The 24,939-nt window shown below is 38.6% G+C and overlaps 2 protein-coding genes and 1 long non-coding RNA gene across 3 annotated transcripts; 2 read left to right on the plus strand and 1 right to left on the minus strand.

The window, feature by feature from the left end:
* Window positions 1–2,357: 2,357 nt before the first annotated feature.
* LOC119553522 (chromodomain-helicase-DNA-binding protein 3) lies at window positions 2,358–5,228 on the minus strand. The gene has a single exon (XM_037863945.1). It carries the CDS (start codon window positions 5,097–5,099, stop codon window positions 2,571–2,573), a length of 2,529 nt encoding a protein of 842 aa, XP_037719873.1. The 5' UTR covers window positions 5,100–5,228; the 3' UTR covers window positions 2,358–2,570.
* Window positions 5,229–7,073: 1,845 nt separating this feature from the next.
* LOC119554714 lies at window positions 7,074–11,369 on the plus strand. Its single transcript, XM_037865728.1, is given in 4 exon segments — window positions 7,074–7,150; window positions 8,401–8,420; window positions 11,093–11,245; window positions 11,248–11,369. Coding segments are annotated over 4 exon segments (372 nt in total).
* Window positions 11,370–13,942: 2,573 nt separating this feature from the next.
* Window positions 13,943–14,661, plus strand: LOC119554015. Its single transcript, XR_005219791.1, has 3 exons — window positions 13,943–13,998; window positions 14,085–14,153; window positions 14,209–14,661. It is a non-coding gene; the product is annotated as an uncharacterized LOC119554015 (long non-coding RNA).
* The last annotated feature ends 10,278 nt before the right edge of the window (window positions 14,662–24,939 follow it).

Below are 24,939 nucleotides of genomic sequence, written 5' to 3' on the forward strand. Positions count from 1 at the left end.
CCACAACGCCTTAATCTGTCTACCGCCGGTAGGTGGCGCATTTCAATCTCGCTTTGCTGCTTGCATATCTCCATTTTCCTTTGGTCCCTTTAGCTGAGTAAGGGGTATCTGATATGACTATAGCGTTCTTCCTTGTTTCTTCTAAGATTTTAAAGGAAAATAATAACCATATACCATATCCTATAGGATGTACATTGTACATATCTAAAATATTAAATAAATATTATTTATTGCCATGCAACAAAATGGAGTACCGACTCTGGAAGATAACTTGTCAATACATATGTAAGTCATATTTCTTTGATTTTGCGAAAAAAAAACTGTAAAACTAAAAAAACGCATTTAGGAATATAATTCTTTTACATTGTAGCAATATTGATTTCTCAAAAACAGAAAAAATGTTTTGCATTCTAGAAATTTATTACTACACTCACATACTAAAATCCACCCAACTTTTATAAAATCTCCTTACTATAACAATCTTTTAAAAATTCAGAAAAAAATTATATTTTTCAGAAATATTTTTAAAAAAAGATAGACAAAGTTACCCTGACTACATAAGTTCCCATCTTTAGAAAATGTTATACTTATAAGAAATTGTTTTATGGGACTTAGAAAAAATAGCCTTTAATCGTAAAACCCGCTTAGCTGCTTGTATATTTCTATCTCCCTCACACTCCCTTAGCTGAGTAACGGGTATTTGATAGTCGATGGCATCGCTTATATCGTTTTTCCTTGTTTTATTAATCAATACCTATCTAAATGCTGAGAATCGCGTTAACCTCAATGTTATTTAAAAATATATGACTACCAAACAGGCTCTGGCATGTTCAGAAGTACCGCTACCGTCCGCTAGGTGCCGTGGCGCTAGCATCGGTAGTAATAAACATTCCCTGGAACTTTATTTCATTTGAAACAGAGTAACGGGTATCTGATAGTTGAGTAACTCGACTATAGTTTTTTTTTGTTTATATTGGATTTGAATAATTATCCCTTTATCAAGCCAATCTGCATGTAATTAAAAACCATCTCGATAATCTAAAATAAACATTACAGTCTTGAAAGGTTTTCAATTATAAAATATTCACTTGCGTCTTTTCCTGCCAAAGGCTTGACAAAGAATTGCAACAATTCCGGAAACGAGTCGAGCCCAAAAATATAATTATGGAAACGTAATCAAAATGAATTCATCTAGAAAACGACTTGCCTTGGTCACTTTCCCATTGTATGCGATAATTAAATATGCCGTATTAAATGCATGAGCTGGTCACCGAACGCATCTAAGTAATCGGCAGGACCCTTTCACCTGGCAGTCACCACCTGTGTGTGCACTCAGTTTACTGCCTTTATTTCATTTTAATTACATTGCATTTTAATTTTACATTTCTCGGGGCCGGCTCCAGGGCTCTGATGGTCAAATCATGCGTATGATAAATTGATTGCGAATGCATATACATAAGGATGTCCTTATTCATGCATGCATTTATGTGTACACTGAGCATAAGAACATAATTTACCATTGGCTTTGTATTTAGTTGACTACGCTTTAAAAATAAATTTTGTAAAGAAATATGATGATTTTTTTCTTAAAATAATTTTATATTACGATATAAATTTCAGACAATTTTTTATTATCAATAAATTGGTTTTCGTTTTTTAAAGAATGCTTGCTTTTGAATCTATATCTTGGCTTTTTTAGGGTGGGATTCGTCTTAATACAAGAATATTTAACCTTAATTCATGTCAAAGCATTCTCAGCTTACGTATGAAAACTTTTCCTTCATTACAGAATATTTTTATCTCTGTGCATTAAGTTGCTGTGCAGATCTGCTGTTTGTCTGGCATTGAGACTTTTCTTCTTCGTCCTTCAAAAGCAAGGCTTTAATAAAATTTTACGCATAAACTGCCTTTAATTGAATTACATTTAATTATTTTGCCACACATTTTGTTGAGAGTTCATGGCCAGAATCATTTCGATTCGTCTTGTTTCTAGTGTCTGATTTGTTATGGCCAATATAATTGTCTTAATTATTACTTTCTCCCCTCTGCGACTTTGGTTCTCCCAGGACTACATTATTAAGCATTTTATTAATTAAGAATGGTAATGGGAATGTTAAATATGTTCTGGGGTAGAATGCGTTATAATTATATATGAGAGTTCAAGCAAATGTCGATAGATAACAAGAATTTATTATGGTTATTGAATAACAGTAACGCGATTTATTTTCTAATCATTTGCTTATTAAAGAAAAAAAAAATATTATAAACTGCAGAACTTGCTTTAGAGGTCTGTCAGTTTATACGAAACAAAGTTTATTTTATTAATATTAAATGTCAGTGGCTTAGGGACAATCTAATCGAAATGAAAGTATGTGTATACCAAATTGGTTTCTGTTGATATTGCTTATTCAATCGTCGAATCGAATATTTTATCGAATCGAACTTTTATTTAATATATTTATTACTTATACCACCGAATATATATTTAGCCTTCTCATATTAACATCTAGTTGGCGATTCTGCTTCGGCTTGCGAATATATTCGGTGTCGTCTTCCAACGAATTTTCAGCCTACTTGTAATAATTGATCATCTTTCGGATTCGCTTGCCCTTTCCCAAGCTGCGCTCGACGTTATCCTGCTGCTGCTGCTGGTGTTGGCCCAGCAGATTGTCCCAGTAGGCCGGGCTCTTGTTTTTCGTATCCTGTTGGTTACCATCTCCCTCCTCCTTAATTCCTTCCACAGTGGCGTAGGACGCCACCTTGAACGACAAAAGATACTCGTTGGACCAGGACTCCTTCTCCTCAATGCCGCGATTTGTGCGGTCAAGCAGATTGGCCACCGCCTCATCATCGTAGTGGATAGCCTCCTTTTTATCGTTCTCCTTGAAGAGATCCTCGGTGCCAAAGCGGACGATATCGTCGAGCTCTTGCTTCGTTAAGCTGGCAGGCTTGCCGCCCACTCCCGGGCGCACCACAAGGTGGGTGAGCATCATCTTGTGCTTGGCCACCTGCATCATGCGCTCCTCCACCGAGTTGTGGCTCACAAACCGGTAGATCATGACCTTGTTTGCCTGACCAATACGGTGGGCTCGAGAGAAGGCCTGAATGTCGTTGTGCGGATTCCAGTCAGAGTCGAAAATAATGACCGTGTCGGCGGTGGCCAAGTTAATACCCAACCCTCCTGCCCGAGTGCTGAGCAAAAAGACGTACTGCTGCGATTCGGGGTCATTGAATCTATCGATGGCCTCCTGACGTAATGCGCCCCTGATACGACCGTCAATTCGCTCATATTGGTACTGCTCTCCCTCCAGAAAGTCCTCGAGAATGTCAAGCATTTTTGTCATTTGTGAGAAGATCAATACCCGGTGTCCTTGTGCCTTCAGTTGCTTTAGCATCTTGGAGAGCAGCACAAGCTTGCCGGAGGCTTCGGTCAGCGAATTGACCTCGTACAGACCACTGGTCGAAATGACGGCCTCCTCGACGGCCGAGGGGAACAGATAGGGATGGTTACAGCACTTTCGCAGGTCCATCATGATGTTAAGCAGCGAACAGATGCGGCCGCCGCTCTTCGCATTCAGGGCCTTGAGATTCCTTGTCAGGATAAACTGGTAGAACTTCTTCTGCATTGCCGACAGCTCCACGCGCACAATGAACTCAGACTTGGAGGGCATGCTTTTCAACACATCCGTCTTTAGACGGCGAAGCATGTGCGGTCCAAGGATCTCGTGCAGGCGCTTCACCTGCTCCTCCTTCGAAACGTCAGCGAACTCGGCCTGGAATGACTGCAAGTCGTTGAATTTGTCCCGGCTCAGAAAGTTCATCAGGTGGAACAGCTCCTCGAGATTGTTCTGCAGCGGGGTGCCGGTCAGCAGCAGCTTGTAGGACGTGCTGTAGCTGCTCAGGATACGGAAAAACTTGCTTCGGTCGCTCCTTAACCGATGGGCCTCGTCGACCACCAGCGCCGCCCAATTGATGCTGCCCAGAAAGGTGGCGTCTATGGAGATCAACTCGTAGCTGGTCAGCAGAACGTTAAACTTAAACTGGGTGTGCTTGGCCGGCATCTTCTGGGTATTTACCTCCTCGAAGCACAGTTCGTTTCTCCGAATAACAGCCCTAGAGGCCTTTGAGCCCACATAGGTAATGCAGTAGAAGTCCGGAGCCCATAGCTCCAGTTCGCGCTCCCAGTTGACTAGAGTGGAAAGCGGCACGGAGATGAGGAAGGGTCCGCGGCAGTGGCCCTCCTTGAACAGGGAGTACAGGAATGTCACCGTCTGAATCGTCTTGCCCAGGCCCATTTCATCGGCCAGGATGGTGGGGATGCCCTGGCCCCAACTGTAGCGGAGCCAGTTGACACCCTCCAGCTGGAAAGGATGCAACTTCGTGCCAGTTCCCTGCAGGAATTCCGGCTGATCCTCGTATTTCTTCTTTACATCAGTGCTGGGCTTGCCCTTGGACCGATCCTTCTGGCTGGATCGCAAATTCTGGTAGAAATCGATGGCCTGCTCTAAGCTCGGAATGCCCTCGTTTTCCTTCTCCCAGGTGCACTCGCTGTAGGTCAACTCCCGCCACTTTACCAGGTAAACAGTTCTGCCATCAGGTTCCTTTCTATGCTGGATTACACGCTGAGCTATGAGCCACTCGGGCTTTACGCCCTGGTGGTCCAACTGGGGCGGCTGCTCCATGTCGTAGTTTCTCTGGAAGTGGGCGACCATCAGAGAGTGGTGCAGAACCAGCTTCCATTCGGGAATCCACTTGCAGTGCCAGTGCGACATGTCGTGCCACTTGACGAAAAACTCACGCACCTTGGATCTTTTGGAACCCTTGGAAATGGAGGATCCTTCGGGGGACCAACGCCAGATCAATATCTTCTCGGCTTTTCCGGGCAGAGGGCTGCAGCGCGGACAGATCCACTTCCCTTTCGGAATTGCCCTCAGCGGAGGATTCAGACAGGTCTTGTGGTATACAGAGGGACAGAAGTCGCAGCACAAAAGTTCGCCTCCATCCTGGCAAACCCGGCAGAATTCTTCCTCCCGAATCTTGCGCTTCGCGGCCTGCTTTTTCAGGCGCTTGACCTTGGGGTCCTTACCGCTATAAGACATCAAGGCCGAACCGGATTCGGACTCTATCTTGAAGTGATTGCCACTAGCCTCCTCAGATAACAGGCTAATATACACTTTTTACAGGGGTGCAGCCAAATTATTTAATTATAGATGGACTATTTCGCGTTAATAAAAGTTTCTAAATTGGACAAGCTGTGGAATTAAAGTTACCAAACAAAAATACACGCTAGAAAGAAAAAATACTAAGCATGCAAATACGGTACTACAAAATACTCTCCTCATGAAGCTAAAATATGAGGGGTATTCTTGTTCTATCCAATTCTGGGATTGTCAGTGCTTCCGGAAGGATATAATCGATTACAATCTTATGCTACCCTGTAGAAACATCTCTGACCCTATGAAAATTACGTGGCGAGTCCGTATAAACGATGCGGGAAAGTATTCTAATGAGTTTTATTAATTCTTGAGTACGTGAAAACAAATTACCCCCATTTCCCGCGACTCAAATAAATTTCTTGTTATTTATTCTCAACTCATACACTGAGAACAAAACAGAACAATATCCGTTTGATATTGCCTCCTCAATATTCACATATCACTTTTCTCATTTCAAAATAATACGAATTCATATCAATATGGTAAAAGACCATATCAAATACAAATCTTAATATGAATACTTGACAAATTGATATGTATCACAGCTTACGGCAGTACACGTAGTGATGAAGCGCAGTCTGCAAAGGCGACTGCTATATATAGCCGCAGTATTGAAAATCTGCTGTGATGGTCCGATCACAACAAGTGTTAAGTGCCGATCAAAAGACATTGTGATTTTCTTCAATTTTCGGTACCAAAAAGTAGATTGGTTCATAAGAAATTTCGGTGAAAGTAAGAAAAGCCAAATTCTGAAGATTTAAGCTATGAAAACCAGATACTCCATTTCAAAGTTACGCAATTTAAATTAATTGTTCTTAGTAAGGTTTTCGAGTTCATCATGGAAAGATATACGATCAAAAAACGTGTCGGGTCAGAGGCCTTAACTTTAAGAGCGCTTGCAAGATCAATTTGACGCAAGAACTTAAGCCAGCGAGGATTGATATACTTCGAACGAATATCGAACGTAGAATTGCAGAAGTATCGGCCGTTTTATGCTTGAAAAGGTTCACCGTCTAGACTTCTGCAAGCGTGCCCCGTGTTGGCCATGTAAAAGAAATCGAAATTCATACGTAATGCCATCGAATGTTCTTCACAGAAATAAAAAGTGTCATTTATATCACAAACTCTTTATGTTTTACTTAAAATAAACTTTTCTAGAGCTCTTAATAAAAACCCGTTTCGTTTGCCTAATAATTTTTAAGCAATTGCAAAAGAAACATGACCAATGCTTCAAAAAGTAGATCCACGACCATGCCAAGCCCGAAACTGAATCTCCAAAATTAATTTTTGGAATAAATTTTTGTAAAAGAGGTGAGAATTAAAAGAATCACTAATTTTAAAATGTTTTCATCTTCCTTTTGCTTTTTAGCGAAAATCCAATTGCATCCCACGTCTCTTTAAATATTTAGATAAATAGGTATTAACCGAGAGCCTGACTGTAAGACAGACGGTTAAATTGTCTTTTAGTATATGCAAACAGGCAAATCTAGCAAAACAAACGCTTGTACACATCTTTTCGAAAAATGACAATATTCCGGACAGGAGGTGTTTGAAATTCTTTCCGGATAACGTCGTTAGAAATCAGACAGATCTGTCCAGAATAAGGACAAATGGCAGCACTGGTTTATAATACCATGAAATGGATCGGTAAAGATTTAAGGGGCTATTCGTTTGACGCTTTAATTCTAGAGAGTTAAAGCTCTGATCTGGGCGTCGAAGCCTGCGTTTATCCCAAAACCAAAAACCAGCCGCAGAGCAACGAACCGGTGACCGCCGAAACATTTCAAAGACAAGCCACCAACAGCAGAAACACCGTCAACAGTCGGCAACACCGACATCACCAACAGGACGAGGACAATGGATTAACTCAAACTCAAACCTTGTAACTGCCTGACCGCACATCCACTGACAGAGTGGGTGGTTGGGGATGGGAAGTGGGGTTGACGAGTGGGTGGCCAAAGAAGTGAGGGCCAGTTGATGGCCACATGTCACAGACATTATGGAATCATGAACTTATGTGCACCTGTGCGTGTTTGCGGGGGATCAGGCGCGGGCCCCTGGACTCCATTTTGGTTATACCCGCGTGGACTTGTGGTCGAGGGCAGCGATTTGTGGTCAGATTGGAGATGGTTTCGTGACTCGGCTGGGACTTCATCGGATGGATTGACTTCGAGTTACAGATAAGTGCTGTTAAATAATAAATTATGTATTATTTGAACCCATTTCAATATAATTTCTCTTATAAAAGTCTAAAATACAATTTATACTATATACTTAATTTAAAAACTTAAAAAATCAAAGCTTTTTTATGTAGCAATCAATCATATTGTTTTTGATATATTTGAAATATTTATTTTTATTTTTATTGTGGGAATGATATTAATAAAAAATTTTATTAAAGGGGTCCTTAGTTCATACAATCCGAGATTTTCACGCACTCATCACTGGCTCATGCCATTTCAATCATCAATCAAAGTGTTTTGTTACGACTTTTATACGTCATGTTCATGGCTCTGAGCCACCGCTTTTTGCATCCCATCAGATTCGTCCCGCTCCTTGCCATATATCCCCTTTACCTCCTCCCAATCTGGGGATCCAGTCAGGCGGAGGTGTGACTGTGACACATCAGACGACATTTATGGTGTCGTCGAGAAGGATTCCCATTACAGCCACCAGACAATCAATCACATGCGCACCGAAATCAATTGTCGCAACTCCTATTTTCGTTTTCAGTTTCATTTCGCTAAATATTTATGAGGAAAACAGTGGGGCCTTCGATTTGTAATCCTAATGAGGCGTAATTAGAAACATTCAATTACATTTCACTGGCATCAATCAATGACGGTTCTATGGCCAATCCGGAGAGGAGAACTTAAAGTAACCTAAGTTTCAATTTTCTAGCGCATTATTGGTAATCCTCCCCGACTTTTCATCCACTCACCAGCTCCTTTTTCTGTTTGTTGTTCCTGATTGCTGCTTAAACTTTTCCTTAGCTCTCGGCCCACTTGCTTGTGATTAAGCCTTATTGTAAAGAGGTTTTTGTACGCCTTTTGATTTATAGATATTGGATCAGACCACTCACCCTCCTTCACCAACAAAGGCACTATGGGCCTTTGTAAAACAGGGAATACAGAGTGGGGGCTACAGTGTGTTAACTTCGGGGAGAGTAAGGTAGCAAGAGAAGCAGTCTATGCAGTCTAAGGAATAGGATAGGGTTGCATCATCTGATTGTAAATCTACTCAAGACTGAAACAATAAGGGAACAATGTTAGTCAAGACTTACAACGTATGTTGCAAAAAATACGTTTATAATAATTATAACTAATTTAACTTAACGTGTAAAACTTAAAACGCCGATAGCAGAATGTATTTCAATGTATTTTTTTTGTACTTGATCGGTTCCTGCATTATTATTAAAATTTAAATATAATAACTTTACCAAATTAGACTTATACTTTTCCCTTGAGACTAACTTTAATCTTAAATTAATGTGATAGTTATTAAATTGTATAATTATTGCAAGTGTATGTTGCGAAGCGCATTGAAATCTCGATGATGCTTTACACCCATTTAGCGATTCTCACTTGTTCCTTTGTTGCATACTTTTAGGCGCGCGACTGAACTTGTTTACAGAGAAACTCTGGACCAAGGACCCTAGATCCTGTATATTGGCCCAAACAGTGGGCGCTGGCTATTCGGCATCCTTGACAGCCGCACAATTTGCTGCCGCGTTTTTGTATCTCTCAGTCTTGTTTGTGTGGTCCAAACCGCCTGTGTTCCTTGCACAGAAAAAAACGGGTTGGGCCCCAACAATAAAATATATTCTGCATACCAGATATTAAATTCTTTGAAATCTCATTGGGAATAAATATGCCATCGATTTAAGGGTCTTTTCTAACCCCTAACGGTCGTCCATCTTAGTGTTAGTATTTCAGAATTGAAAACACCTTTTAACGTTTTTTGCAGTCCTTTAGATATTTTTTCACAGTTTGAGGGGCGTTTAAATTTAATAATAATATTTTCTCTCTGTATGCTAGTGTGTGTGCTGTTGGCCAGCAAAAAGTTTGCGCACTGATTGCAAACTTGTTTCAATTGTTTCGTACACCAAACCGAAGGGAAGAACCCAGAAGACTCCCAGCGGGTGGATGGGCTGGTGGGTTAGTGGATGGGTCGGATTGCGGGCTGGTTTTTCCGCCATGAAAGTCAAGGCGAAAGCTCCGAGCTCCGAGGCCAAGGCAATTCGCCTGCATATTTGTGTGGCTTAGTTTCCGTTTCACAAACGAAACGAAATGAAACGAACGGCATAAAACCCATTGAAAATTTGCATACGAAAATGAAATTCAAATAGGTTTCCCATGTCCCTCGCAATCAGTTCCGGCTAGTCCAATCACAAAAAAAGTGAACGAAAACTTTCGCTTTTCCTCTGCCGCTTAAGCCCTATATTTATGATCCAAAATAATGCAAGGGGATATTTCATCTTTGGGGCTTATCCCCCCGGCTAGCTGGCAATTTTAATCGAAATCGTTTGGCTGACTTTGTTTATCGAGGCTTTCTCTGGACGCATTTACCATTTACCTCGGATTGCGATTCGAACACTAAGTGATTTTTCATTGACTTTGTAATGCAAATTGCTTGTCTATCCTCGCCCCACTGTTTCATTTTGCTATTGGCAGGCTCTCTGGGCCTTTTATCACAGGAGGCCTGTGTTAAGGTCCCTTCAACGATTCGAAAGCCAATAAAATGCAAATTTTTTCATCGCGTAAACAAATCCCAGCGAAAGATTCTTAGAGATGGGGGTTAAACGTGTCTGAAGATAAGAAGGAAATCGGTGTTTTTGGTCGAATGCTTCATTGAGATTTAAAGTGTTTGCAAAGTCTAAGATGTACACGTAAACGTTACTGCGATTAAAGAGCCAATATGGACGCATTACGCAAAATATGACAGAAAAAAGGAAACTAAAATGTCTTTTTATTTCCTGATTTATTTTTTTCTGATTAAACTGAGAACATTTATGATTGCAAGCTCACCCAAACATCTCACGATCCCATCTTCATTGTCTGGTGAAGCCCAAAACTCAAAACCCAAACTCATTTCCATCAGCATCAGACTTGAATTGAGCTGGGGCACTCGACCCCCCGCCATTGATTTAATTGTAAGCTGTTGAATTTTGATGGCTTTTAATTGTCTTAAGACCGGTTCAGCAAAAACCAATCAGGGCTCCTTTGATAAGATCTGATGGATGGATGTGGGTGGGCAATGGGGCGCGGAGGGGAAAGGCCTTCTGTTGTCAGCAGAATAGTTGGAAATTCCACTTAGTGCTGACTACTGACCCACTTATTGGTCACTTCTGGGTCTGTGTTTCCGCTGCTCCCCACCCATCCCCAGTCGTCCTCCCAAAGTCAACCACTTGACTAAACAGCACTCAAATTTGATTTTGATTTATGCTGCCCAGCAGTCCGCACCGAATTGCCTCCTCATTCCACACTTTCCAACTTTCCCTTCGGCCGACTATTTCCCCATACTCGTATAAGTACAATTGCAGGCTCATAACTTTGGCATCTATCGTCGTTTGCCTTTCATATTTACATGCTCCTTACACGCGCATTGGCGTGTAACCGAAATTGAGAAGAGTTTACACACGGAAAAATACCACACTATTATCAAACATTTGGTCAGAAATGGTTATAACTTGCTTATCTTAACAAAATGCACAACAGTAATATATTATATTATTATTGATGCTCAAAAAACTCGGTTACTTTGAGACATTTAATCCATGTGTATTATTGGGATTATAATTTCTTTTTGATAAGGTATGAAATATTAATTTTTTTAATAATATATTAACCCACACTTTCTTCCTGTGCACTTTCTACTTTCCCGTTTTCCAAAAGGGTTGTCCGAAAAGGGTTGCCCTCGCACCCCAAAACCTATTGAAGGCTTGTGGAGCAAACGGTTTCGGTATTTCTTTTTGTTTCCCGCCTGCATCCTTTGGCCAAGACACGGACACTTTCCCCATCCCTCCGCAGTTCACAATGGAAAATACAATTTTCGCAATCTTTGCTTATCTTTTCATCTCTCTGTGGCTGCCTCGTTCGTTGCATGATTCGTTGTTGCTGTTGTTGGCCAACCAGAAAATCGGTAGAAAGCTAAGATCCTAGGGGCGTGGCAGCGACGGAGCCAGGATATGTTGGCGGTGTATCCTTTGTTTGTCGGCAGTGCCGGTAATACCAAGTTGGTGCAGTAAGCTCAAAAGCATCGGTTATGGCGAGGTTCGTTTGAAAATTAACGATACTTGTTAAGTGCAATCGAAGCGCTGGAGTGGATTAAGTCGACTTTTTTTAGAAGTCTGAGAAAAATATTTTTCCTATGGTCGAACATCTTGTAAGACACCACCTTCCATAAATATTTCAACCATTAAATTATTTAATTCCAATATATAGGTAACCTAATAAACCATTTTTGAACAGTTTTTAAGTGCACTTATCAACACCAGTATTTGTCAAGGCCAGTATTTAATATAAGAAGCTATATATTTTCAATTTCTGATAAAAAGAATAGATGATCCTATGTCCTAACTGTTTGGTTAATGGAGTTTTGTTTATCTTATTATTAACCCATATTATTCTTAAAAAAATGTGTTGTTGAGTTCATTTAGTGTTATATATGAGTACAGTAATCCTTATACACTTCTGCTTGGCTTAAAACTGATCCTTTTTTATTTATTCTTATACACAAAATGATGACGAAGTCCTGAAACTTAAGGTTCTCCCCTTGCCGTACGTCAGCCTTGTTATAATGTTTTTTTATTCCTTATTGCTGTTCTCCGTTTTATTGTTGTCATAATGTGGTGGCTTGTTGCCGCTCGTCTGCCCTCTTTTCCCCGAGTTTCTTGTACTACTTTAGAACTATTGCCACTATTGACTACCTTCTGGTTCCTCCGCCTCGACCTTTTTTCATTTCTGCATTTTTTACTGCTTAATGCCAGGACATGGACACAGAGCACAAGCACGGAGAAGGATTCCTCTCCTGCACCCTTCTTCCAACCCACCGTTTACGCCTTTCCCTCGGCCTTCCCCTCAGAATTTGCACTCCTTTGCTGCATTTTTTATAGGCAACACACAAAGGTGTATTTTACTTGCCATAAACAAGGATTGCATACATTGTTCCTGTTCAGCGTGCTTTTGTTGGTGTTTTCTCTGGATGCTTCATGCGTCAAATGAGGATATTCAATTTGAACTTGATATGCATTTTATATTGTTGCCCGGGATAAACTGGATGCTCAACAAGCGTATTGAAAATCAGAGCAATCATCATCCGAAGGGTCAAGGGTCTAGTATACAGCTAGGATAAGTGTGATGCAACCATATTTACGAAAGGGCTCATAATGCCTACAAGCGTTAGGGCTCAAAGTAAAAGGTTTTGATTGCCTTCAAAGTATGAAACTGCTAAAGTAACGAACTAGAAAACAATTTTTTCTTAGGAACGTCTTTATAAAAATAATTCCTTTAGAAATTCGCTATAGCGATCAAATTTAATAAAAACAAAAAGAAACGTGAAAGTCGAGTGTCACGACTATCAGATACCCATTTCTCAGCTAAACAAACCAGAACGCTATAGTCGACGGTCTCGACTATTAAATACTTGTTACTCGGCTAAGGAAAGTGCGAGGGAGATGGAGATGTGCATGCAGCATATCGGTTGTTTCCGAGATTGCAAATTATATATGCTTAAAACTTTTTAATGAACGGTCCGATTTTAGAAATTTTTTGGCAGATGGGTATTGCAATAATCACGCAATACTTGCTGCAACGTGCGTTCGTAGAAGAAATCAGAGGGCTTGTTAGAAACAACTTGATACCAACTATATACTAGAGAAAACGCAATAGTCGATGACCTCGACTATAAGATACCCGTTAATCAGCTGAAGTGAATGCGAGAGGAACGGCGAAATGCTTGCAGCAATTCGACTGTGTTTACTAACACGCCACCTAGGCTATAGGGCCCTTTTCCGTCAAGTCAAAAATTAAGCCAAGAAATGTGTTCGGCTTGTAAAAGAATGGCCCATATATACATCTTAGGTTCGAAAACGATTCCTTACGCTGCAAGTAACGGGTATAATTGATCGAGAACTTAAAGTAAAAGTGCAGTTAAAGCAATATTAGAAGAAATTCCCTGGGTATTCTGGGTATTTTAGAAAAAGAGCGATCGACCCAAAATGGTTACTGTTGAAATTTTGAACAGTTGTGACCAGTTGTTTTAATGATCTAATTTGGGCCCCTACTGCCTACACAAACCTTAGGTTGCCCATCCGTAGAGAACATAAAAAATGCACGAGCTCAATAAAAACCAAATATCTCAATATAAAAGAAAAGTCAAATATGTAAAAATAAACGTATACATTTATTAACCTAATAAGTACATAGAAAAAATAATCACAACCGGAGTCGAACGCCACCACAGCCAGTGTTCGGTAATTGTATGTTAATCATTTTATGCTAAGTTTAATTTGTTAAATAAAATAAATAAGTAAATTTATCTAAATTAAATTTTTTACTTTATAATTTCTAAATTGATTTTAAAGTTAATAATGTTACTGGTAATACTAAAATGTAATAGAATTGCCATGGCCTTTTATTGAAAAAAGGTGTCAACTCTGGTTTCCAGCAAGTATTAAACGTCAATCGCCAATGCAGCCACACTGAAAGAGTTGTTAAAAAATTTGACGTCGTACAAATCATTTCCATATTTTTTCTACCTTAGAAAGCAGCAATGAAGACAGGTAGGACCGGTACATACAATTTTATTTAAAGCTGAGCAGCTATAATGTTTTCCGTATTAATAACATATGCATTTTCTTCCACTTAGGGACTTAATGGAAACAGAAGACAAATAAACGCTTACAAACAGACACCTACTCTGAACTTTTTTGTCTTGGTAAGCCATCTTTAGCAAACACGATAAATAATTTAATTTTCTTAAACTATTTTAGTGCCCCGACTTTTAAACCGTTGCCGGGCAAGTTTTTTTAAGGTGTCGTGTTGAATTTTGACATCCAGGGGAACTTTAAACCCACGCAAGTGATCGTTGACAAGAATCCAATGTCACCACCAAATTGATCTCGGATAGTCAAGACCCACCGATTACCCAATAATTACAAGGTGAAACAGGAGCCGATGGAACGCAGGTCGGTGCCAAAACCTGCTGCCAACGATAATGGCACTAAAATCGTTAATTACCGCAACTTCCGACATCATCCCCATCAAATGCCATTTCTACTCGATGAGAAGAGTGCCAAGCCAACGTCCTCGAAACCAAGAGCCATTGATCTTAAACGAGAGACAGCCAAGGAACAGATAAAGCTATGATGTCCAGGAAGGTGCTTCTGAATGTGTCCCCCGGGGAATGGGTGGCAGATTAGCTCCACAGTTCACCTTGAGGATGTCATTGACAAAAACATGTCAAAATACCCTTTAATAACTAGCCAAAAGCAGGAACAGTTTCTTCAGCATTTCATCCCCTTCAGCCGTGGTCATGGCAAATACATGGATCATCCCCGACTCATGGAGTCTAGCTGACACTCCGCGCATTTCCTTATTCACATAGTAGACGGAGTTAATTTCATGAAGGAGTGGTTCTGAGGAAAGAACGCAGACCTCACTAAATTTCGTCAAATTTACGTTCCAAGGTTAGTTGGCACCGGAAAAGTGACGTAAGCTTATGAGTTTAAGAGCCTTGAAATTCACCTCTTCCATAGTCTACGCCACGATATCGCTTTGGGTTTCGGCCAACATTGCGCTACTTCTTCCGTTGATAATCATCACAATGCCCACCTATCTGCATGGCGTCATATCGCACTTCGATCACATCTGACTTAGATGTTGGACATATATGTCGCATGTGATCGAGGTGCGACAGGAATAAGGAAATGCCCGGAGTGACAGCTAGACTTCTTGAGTCGGGAATGATGCAAGTGTTTCCCATGACCACGGCTGAGGGGATGAAATGCTGTAGAAACTGTTGCTGCTCTCGGCTAGTTTTTAAAGGGTATTTTGACATGTTTTTGTCAATGATATCCTCAAGGCGAACTGTGACCACGGCTGAGGCGGATGAAGTGTTGAAGAAACTGATCCTGTGTTCGGCTAGTTATTAAAGGCTCGAAAAATGTACCGAAATACACAAAAAAATGTTTAATGTTTACGCAATGCAATATAGATTTTTTTTATTTTCATAGTTTTGAGTAAAGCCCTTGTGTACATGAAAAAATCACTGTCGGGGGCGGTCGACGTAGTAACGAATCGCGCCGGGAGTGTGCGCAAGGACTGTCCGCCCAATGATTTTTTTTGGTACAAAGACCGTTAATAAGTCGAAAGGATCAGAAAAAAATGCAGAACAAGAAAAAGGTTAGGATTATCCCAAACGGCCGAGAGTTTTGTAATAGCCACTAAAACAAAGATTTTTGATTTTTTACCACAAATTCAAATATTTTGAAGCCAACAAAAAATAGCACTTCTTGTTGTACATTTATTTAGAGTACCCCAAGAGTACTGTAGTTTAACAATAGTCACGAATCCGACCGAACGAGTGATCGGATGTCAAAGAGAAACAATTTTAATATACATGAATTTAGTTTTCGTATGAAGTAAATCCATTCAAAACAAGAAAGAACGCTATGGTCGACGGCCTTGACTATAAGGTACCCGTTACTCAGCTAAGGGGTGTGGGAGGGAGATGGAAATATGAATGATGCCGCACTATGTTAGCTTATCCCAATTTAATGAATGGTTCGACCTGAACCATTTTGGCATTTTACAAGATATTCAAAGGCACCCCGCTGAAATAAAGTTGCCCTACGCGAGAAGTTCTAGAAACTCCATGCCAGGTCTCTTTTTAGCTTATATAGTTTCCGAAATCTCAGCGCCCATACGGACGGAAGACAGACGGACCTGGCTAGTTCGAATCGGCTAGTGTACCTGATCAAGAATACATATACATACTGCATAGAGTCGGAAACGGTTCCTTCTACCTGTTAGATATTTTTCGACGAATGAAATATACTTTTTTACTCTACGTGTATCGAGTGTAAAGTGCAAAAATCTGAGCAATAACTTTACATTTATCTTTCAATAACTTTAGCATCAGCAGAACTTGTATTTTTTGCTTTATTCATAGAAAATGTGTAAAATATATAAAATTTAAAACTGTAGCCATAGTCGGACTGTTTTGATTTATTAGGATACCAAACATCAAATAGCCGACTACTGCATGGACCGCACTAAGTGCGATGCAAAATAATTTATTTACTCAAATTACACCTGCCATCCCTGCAAACCAGAGAACTCAGAGACTCACGTTTCGACTGCAATTTTCCCCAACCCCAACCAACCCACATCCTACATATATCCCACCGAAAGAGGGATCTCAAATGCCTTCGCCTAACAATACGCACGCAATTACCGCAGGACGAGCAGCCGAAAAGGGCGAAAACTTCAACTCCCAAACGCTTGACGAAAGTTTCACAGTTGTCCTGATGACGACGATGATGATGACGATGGCGCTGGACAAACTTTTTCGGGGCTCTAATTGCCCAAGTGGCTTTCGAGTTCGAGTCGAGCGTCGCCACGTAATGGAGAAAGGAGACCCAAACTTTTGCCCAACTCAGCAGAACTGCGAGCAAAACATCTCCTTCAGCTGCTGCCGGCCCCACTGCTATTTCACTCACAAAATGCACAATCAAAGCTGACCGTTGGCGTTATTAACACAAATGAAAATGGTGCAATGGTCCTACACCTGCGGCTACAATAATAGTGGATTGCCCATGCAATGGCATGGATATATTGTTAAGCTTGGACAGAAGGTACGATTTTATATGAACAGGAATTTAAATTGATGTATTATTAATGTTATTATAATTAAGGTTCCTAACGCTACATGTCATACTTATATTTTCAAATCACAACATTTTTTGACAATTCAATTCTTAATCAGATAATAAAAATGGTTAGTTCATAGATTTAACATTCCTAAATTTTATTCTTAGGCTAGTGAGCTATCTCGTTATTATGTTTTACTTTGTAAGTGTTTAAATAGTTTACTGCGAAAATGATTTCTGATTTCCATCTCCAATCTGCTTTGGGATGTTATTAAGATGATTCCAAATCCGAAAAGCGTGTGTATTATACTTAGTGTTTCATTTCAATTTGTCTTTTTTTGTAAATTATGACCTAACTTGATTTAATAAACATCATTTTTAAGCTAAAGGGATAATTATTTCCAATCCTACGGCTATTATTTTGATCACATCTGTGCATTGGGGGAGTAAAGTGTTACTTATATTTCAATTTATTAGATGGTCAACCTTTGGAGCGGGTGGAAGGGCTGCACTTGCCTTAATGAAGTTCAGAATTTGTGAGATAGAGCTACCAGAAACCAACTCCCAGCTCCTTCCCACACATGCAGTCTCATAAAACTTGCAGCTCAAAGGCCAAGACTCTGTCTCTGCAGTCTGCATATTTACATTTTACCTTTTCGGGCTCTTCGGACGGAGCTTTAGCATTTGGCGACCTGTACTTAACTTCTCGGCTTTTGCTTAGCTTTTGACTCTAGTCCAAACAGGGGAATTTAGGGAGAGTAAAGACCAAAGGCCTTAAAACATCTTTGGATGTTAGATTAAGTAAGTTAAACCATCAATTTATGTAGGACATCTGGCCATCTTGTGATGCCTTTAGGTCATTTAAATTTAAATTTCACTTAGTTTAGCCTATCCAACAAGAAGTCTTGATTATGTTCGCAGTCAACAAAAGACACCACACAACTCTTGGTGCGGTTTCCTTTTTGACCTCAATAAATAAGCCGTCATATCCACAGGTTTTAAAAACTTTCGCTAGACACACCAAAGCCTTAAAGTTAACCAAAAGCCACAAACCATCAGCCTCATGCTTGAAGAATGATTTCCCACCCATTCCAAAGCAGCCATTCCAATCAGTTCCGAATGGAGTCACTATTCAACAGCTTGCGGTTTATTGTGGAGGCGTCAGGAACAGATATAAATGTATATATACCCTGGACACCCCCATTCCTCAGCCGATGGGCCTGTTCCGCGGCTCATTTGCATCATCGATATGAAGAGACACGCTCCAGCTAAAGATGGGAAAATCCATCTGGCCGCTCTCCTAATGTCCTCGCATTTTTAATTTAATTTAGCTGTAAGCAAACGCGGAAAAAGAAATATCAAGTCAAATTTGGGGGACGCGGGAAAACCAATTTGTTTTATTAAACTCCTGGTGTTGATTTTTGCATAGAAATTGTCTAATCAAAAACAAATTTCATTTGAATAGTGTTTGATGTCGAGACGTGACTTTCGCCTGCCATCTACCCCTAAGATTTCCTCCAGGTGATAACCAATAATGAAAGGGAGACTTTCCCGGTCTCTGGAAAAAACTCCCTCTACATTTCCCCAGCCGTTTTCACAGACTATGGCGTCCTGAGAAACCGCAAGCGGCCAAAATTATGCTATTAAAACGTATTTTTTCAATTAGCCGCCGACGCCCGCGTTTCTTCGGTTGTCTGTCAAAATATATACGCATACTTTTTAAGCGGCATTATTAAAAGGTCGGCTCGCAGCGTGCGATTTTGTTTTTGGGGTAGGGAACCCAACCCTAATTAGAAAAGACCAGACGAACAGCAAAAAAAAAAATGACAGGCTTTGTGTGGCGCAAACAAATTTTAATTAAAACCCGCAAAATTAACTGGAGAAAAAGTGGCGAGATGCGAGAAAGTTCAACCGCAAAATGTTGCCAAATTATGCGGTTGCAGTTTCACCCAAAGAAAGTTAAAATGAAATTTTAATGGGTTACAACGCAAACAAGGGGCTAAAATTTCGATTATAATTGATATGATTAATTCTAATCCTAGAGTGAAAGGGTATACTGTATTGCTTTTGAAGTAAAAGGTGTAAAGTATATAAGTATATATAATAATATACCACATTTTCAAAGAAGAGAGCTAAAATCTGGCATGTTAAATCTGCTAACGCCCATGTTGCTTCAGCCGAGTGTTACGCCCATTCCAGCGTTTATTTTAAATAATTTTATTTGTCCATATCTATCGTAGTCTCAAAAATGGTTTCAATCGGACTATTAGGTTGTAATTCAAATTGGTTAGCTGAGTAACTGCTATACGATGTTCCAGCTTTTAATGAATTTAAACTAAAATTTCAAAAGGAATGATATTTACCTATTGCTTAATACAACATTTAAAAAGTTTTACCTAATTAGAAGGTAACAGTGCGTCTATAAAGTTGTTGGGCACGGCAGCATTGTTGACAGCCGACGTAAAATAAAAACTTCAGAATATTTTAAAATCTTTCGAAATGGTGACGGTGAATTCATTGGAAAACAAGAAAGAACGCTATAGTTGAGTACCTCGACTATCAGATACCCGTTACTCAGCTAAAGGGACCAAAGGGAAATGGAGATATGCAAGCAGCAAAACGAGATTGAAATGCGCCACCTATCGGCGGTAGACAGATTTAAGCGTTATGGGCGTTAGAGTGGGCGTGGCAAATTTTTTGTATCAATCGATAGGTATTGACGAGACCAATACAATTCAGTTAAAAATTTTTATCTAGCATGAAAATTGTGGGCGCCACAGGCTTGGGCGGTTTGTGGGCGTTAGAGTGGGCGTGGCATATTTGCGTAACAAACTTGCGCTGCGCACAAGGCTACGGAATCTAAATCTGAGATCCCAATTCTCTATCCTTGATAGTTTCCGAGATATCCACGTTCATATCTACGATTTTTTGAAGTTTGTGGGCGGTTTGTGGGCGTTAAAGTAGGCGTGGCAAAATTTTTTTGGGGCAATCCATAGGTATTGATGAGAACAATACATTTCCGTTAAAATTTTTATTCTAGCATCAAAACTGTAGGAGCCACAGTTTTGTGCGGTTTGTGGGCGTTAGAGTGGGCGTGGCACTCTGCTGAAACAAACTTGCGCTGCGTATGAAGCTCAGGAATCTACATGCCTAATCCCAGTATTGTAGCTCTTATAGTTTCCGATATCTCAGCGTTCATCCGGGCAGACGGACAGACAGATCGCCTCGGCTAGTGATCCTGATCAAGAATATATATATTTACATGAGTCGTTCTTCGCCCGAATAAAAAATCAGGAGATTTTTTATATTGGTTGGTTATTCTTTATTAGAACGTTGGAAAGAGACTAATTGTATGTTACAGAATTGGTTAGAATGAAACCTCGGTTTGCGTCTTAGAATTTACTGTTAGTGCATTAGGTGACGCAATCGCAAGTGGATGATGCGATCGCCACTTCTTTGTTTATGTTTACATAATTCGGTCTTATTAGATTTTGCGATCTTATTGGATTTTTACGTTTATGGAATTACGTCATTGTTGACAATCGGACTTAATCAATTTTCTTTGTTTGTTTGCATTGCGGGATCTCGAGCTTCTGTATCGTTTTTAATCAAAGCCGAAATTGGCGATTCTGTTTATTTGTGATCGGTTTCGTTCTTTAAACTGGTGGCCGTTGAGAAATCGCAGTGCAGACACGTCACTCCCCCATCACTTAGACAAAATCGTATGGTTATTTATGTGATTTTGGGGTATAGTTGTGGTATTTCTTGTAACTCTTGTGTTTCTATTGTTGGGTCGTCACCTTTTGTGTTATTGTATTTTATAAGTATTCTTTTAGGTATTTCCTTAAATTTATAAAGTAGGTACAGTGATACACTTAATTTTAAGAGACCCAGTGTTACAATTACAATTATTTTGTAAATCTGGTTTTCTTTATTTTGTTCAAAAAATATTTCTTTTGCTTGGATGTATGATATTGGGTCTAATTTGGTGACATTATTTCTTGTGTATATGCTTTGTGTGTAGTCAGAATTATAATTGCTTATGGATAAATCGTTAATTGCAATTGAGCAATTGTGTATTTTGATCATATTGTTTCCTTCAATTACAATTTCATTTTTAATACAATTTTGATTTAGTATAGTTTTTGACAAATTCCATGTAACTATGATATTTGGTTCGACATAATTAATTTGGGTAGTTAATAGCGTTTTTGTGAACCTGCAACTAGTATTTGTTTGATTAACAAGACCTAAAAGACATGCGTTGGTAACAGGTTTTTTTGTTTCTTTGTTATACAAACTATTTCTGTACACGTAATATTTGTTTTGGGTGTTATCTTGTAATATTTTATTATTTTCATCTGGATAAGGTAATATTTCGTATACGGGAAGTTTCTTTATTTCTCTGGGTATGTGGGATATAATTAAAATTTCGTTTGAATCTGACCTAAGCCAAGTTGAGGTTTTTATGTTCAGAAGTATCTCAGAATTAATGTTTGTCAAGTAGTCGTGTTTTAATAACTTTGGATTGAATATTCCTAATCTTGCTAACTGCATTCCCATTTCCAGGTCTTCAATGTATTCTGCGAAATGTTCTAAATTAAAAATCAATAATTCAAGTATTTTTTCGTTTTCGTTGTATTCGAGATGCTTGTTTATTATATCGATGCCTTTGTTAACTGTATCGATTATATTATTTAGTTCGTTTACCTGTACACTGTTTTGAGCTATTACATTGATTTTTTCTTCTAATTCTTCTTTATCATTATTGTCTAATGTTCCAAAAAGATATTTGTAAGCTGTTCCTACAAAATTAGCTAATCCTCTTTTGTTTCTTTTAACAATTTTTAACCCATTCATTTCTCTTTGTAGTTTTTCCGTTAAATATTTAATCTGTATTATTTCCTTAAAGCCAAACGCTTGTGATAGCAAATTTTTGTAAGTTTCTTCCGTTTTTGTAATATTAATTGTGAAGCAATGGTATTCAAAACTATCTGGGATGTTGATTGTGTCGGTCATAAATAATAAATAGCCATTGTATGATTTTATATGGTTAATTTCTATAAATTGGTTGTTACCCATTGGCATCATTATTATTAACATTGATGTCAGAAAGATGAAAGTCAAAGCGCTGGGTCTTGATCTGGGTCCTCCTGCAAATATTTACTTTTATTAACTTTCTTTTGTCTCTGGAAGTTTGTTTTGTAATGTTTTATTTTTCGACCTCTGTTAGTTTCCTCAAAATGATCATTATCTATTTGTTCTATATTTCCTGTCTTTTTATAAGGATTGTGTAATTTCCCGTGAATTATGGGAGCCTTTCTAAATTTGGTATTTACCTCAAAATGTTGTCGTTTTTTATTAAGTTGTTCTATTTTAGCTTCTTTTATAATTTGGCTATTATATGCAGGGGTACCTGCATAAATAAAAATATCAGCTGGGGTTCTACCTGTTGCATTGTGTTTTATTTTATGATTGTAAGTATACAGTATTACTTCCATTTTCATAAGTTTATTTTCCGGATTGTCGCTGGTCTCGATCACACGTATTTTTTCGTTAATTGTTTTGTGTAATCTTTCTACATCTGATACTCCATTTTTACTTGTTGTTATCTGAATATTTACTTTTTCTGTGTCCAGCCAATTTTTAAGCGCTATACTCATAAAAGCACTATCCCTATCTGTTTTCAAGGTTCTGGGTTTTCCCATTGAATTGAATATTCGAAAAAGTCCTCTTTTAACTTCCATCCAGTCCTTTCCGTTTAATTCAATCGCGCTTCCAAATTTTGAGTATAAATCAATACAAGTTAGGTAATTTTGATTTTTGATCGTGTAAATATCTGCGACGTAAATTTCCCTACAAAATTCTGTTTCTGGAGTTGTTTTTAATAAAAGCGATGTTTTTCTGTGTTCGGTTTTTGCTTGGTTACAAACATTACACTCATTAATTAAATTCTGAATTAAATTCTGGTAGTCGGGATAATAATAGGTTTCTTTGAAAAGCCTTACCATTTTTTCAATTCCTGGGTGCAATAGTTTTTCGTGGTTGCTAACAATAATTTCTTTAAATTCAGCGTAAGTTGTTATGTCCTGTAATTTAATTACTGCTCTTACAATTTTTGTAGTAGTGTTCATAACCTGTTTAAAAGCTTCTTGAATGATTTCAAAATCAGAGTCGTGTTCGATGTAAAGTGCACTTGACTTGGTACAAAAGTGTTTTATTAATATTTGCTTAGCTTTTTCGATGTTTAATTCATTAAACATTATTTTAATCTTGACTTTCTTAAAATAATTTTCACTTTCTTCACCTTCTGTATTGCTTCGAATCATTTCTACCTGTCTTGCGAAATGATTGATTGGTTTTTCAGTAATTGTTATTAAATTTTCATTATCTTCTTCAGCGCTATGTGCTGTTGCTTTGTTACTGCCATAGTATACTTCGTTAATTTTGATTCTTGACAATGCATCGGCTACGTGATTTTGCTTTCCTTCTAAATATTTTATTTCGAAGTCATATTCTCCTAACCTTATCTTCCATCTTTGCAGTTTCATATTAGGTTCTTTGATATTGTTTAGCCAGACTAACGGCTTATGGTCACTTAATATCTCAAATCTTCTTCCGAATAAATAGGGTCTTAAGGTTTTTGTTGCCCATACTATAGCTAATAATTCTTTTTCAATTGTACTATAGTTTTCTTCATGTGCATTTAGAGTCCTACTAATGTAACTGATTGGTTTGTTATCCTGAGAAAGAACTGCTCCTAATGCAAAGTTGCTAGCATCAGTAGTTAATTGAAACCTTTTTCCAAAATCTGGACAAATCAGTATGGGATCGTTTATGATAAGTTGTTTTAATTTATTGAATGCTGCAATAAATGTATCATCTTTGAATGTCACTTTAGAACCAGCTTTTAAACATTTAGTTAAAGGTTTTGAAATGTCTGCGAAGTTTGGAATGAATTTTCTGTAATAACCGCAAAGACCAAGAAATGATTTTATTTCTTTTTGGGTTTTGGGAATTGGAAATTTATTGATTGCCTTAACCTTTTCTGGATTTGGCATTACACCGTTTGGTCCAACTATGTGTCCCAAAAATTCTGTTTCTTTTTTCAAAAATTCACATTTGTCTAGTTGTAATTTTAGATTAGCGTTTTTAAGTTTTTCGAAAACAATTTTTAATGAAGTAAGGTGTTCGTCAAGAGACGTAGAGAAAATAATTATATCGTCCAAGTATACAAGGCAATGCTTGTTTATTAATTCACGAAGGACATTGTTCATGCATCGCTGAAAAGTTGCAGGTGCATTTTTTAATCCAAATGGCATTCGTGTGTACTCGTAGTGTCCGTACTTTGTGGAAAACGCTGTTTTGTTTATGGAATTTTGGTCCATTTCGATCTGGTGGAAACCTTTAGCCAAATCAATGGTGGTAAAATATTGACACCGTCCTAGCTTGCCTAGTATTTCGTCCATATTGGGAATGGGAAATTTATCACTAATAGTGATCTCATTTAAGCCCCTATAGTCTACTACAAGTCTAAATTTTTGTTTACCTGAAGCATCTTCTTTTTTTGGTACTATCCACAATGGACTGCAATAAGGTGATTGGCTGTGCCTAATTATTCCTTGCTTTAACATATCCTGTATTTGAGACTCAACTTCTTTTTCAAATGAAAAAGGATACCCATACGGTTTTTTATAAATTGGATTTTCATGATGAGTTTTTATTTCATGCTTAACAACATTCGTAAAGGTCAAATTTTCACCATCACGATATTGAATGCATTTATATTGGTTAATTAATTTTAATAATTTAACTTTTTCTTCTTCATTTAAGTGTTCTAAGCGATAACTT

The sequence above is a fragment of the Drosophila subpulchrella genome, chromosome 3L, assembly GCF_014743375.2.
Source record: "Drosophila subpulchrella strain 33 F10 #4 breed RU33 chromosome 3L, RU_Dsub_v1.1 Primary Assembly, whole genome shotgun sequence".
In the NCBI taxonomy this organism is placed as follows: Eukaryota; Metazoa; Arthropoda; class Insecta; order Diptera; family Drosophilidae; genus Drosophila; species Drosophila subpulchrella.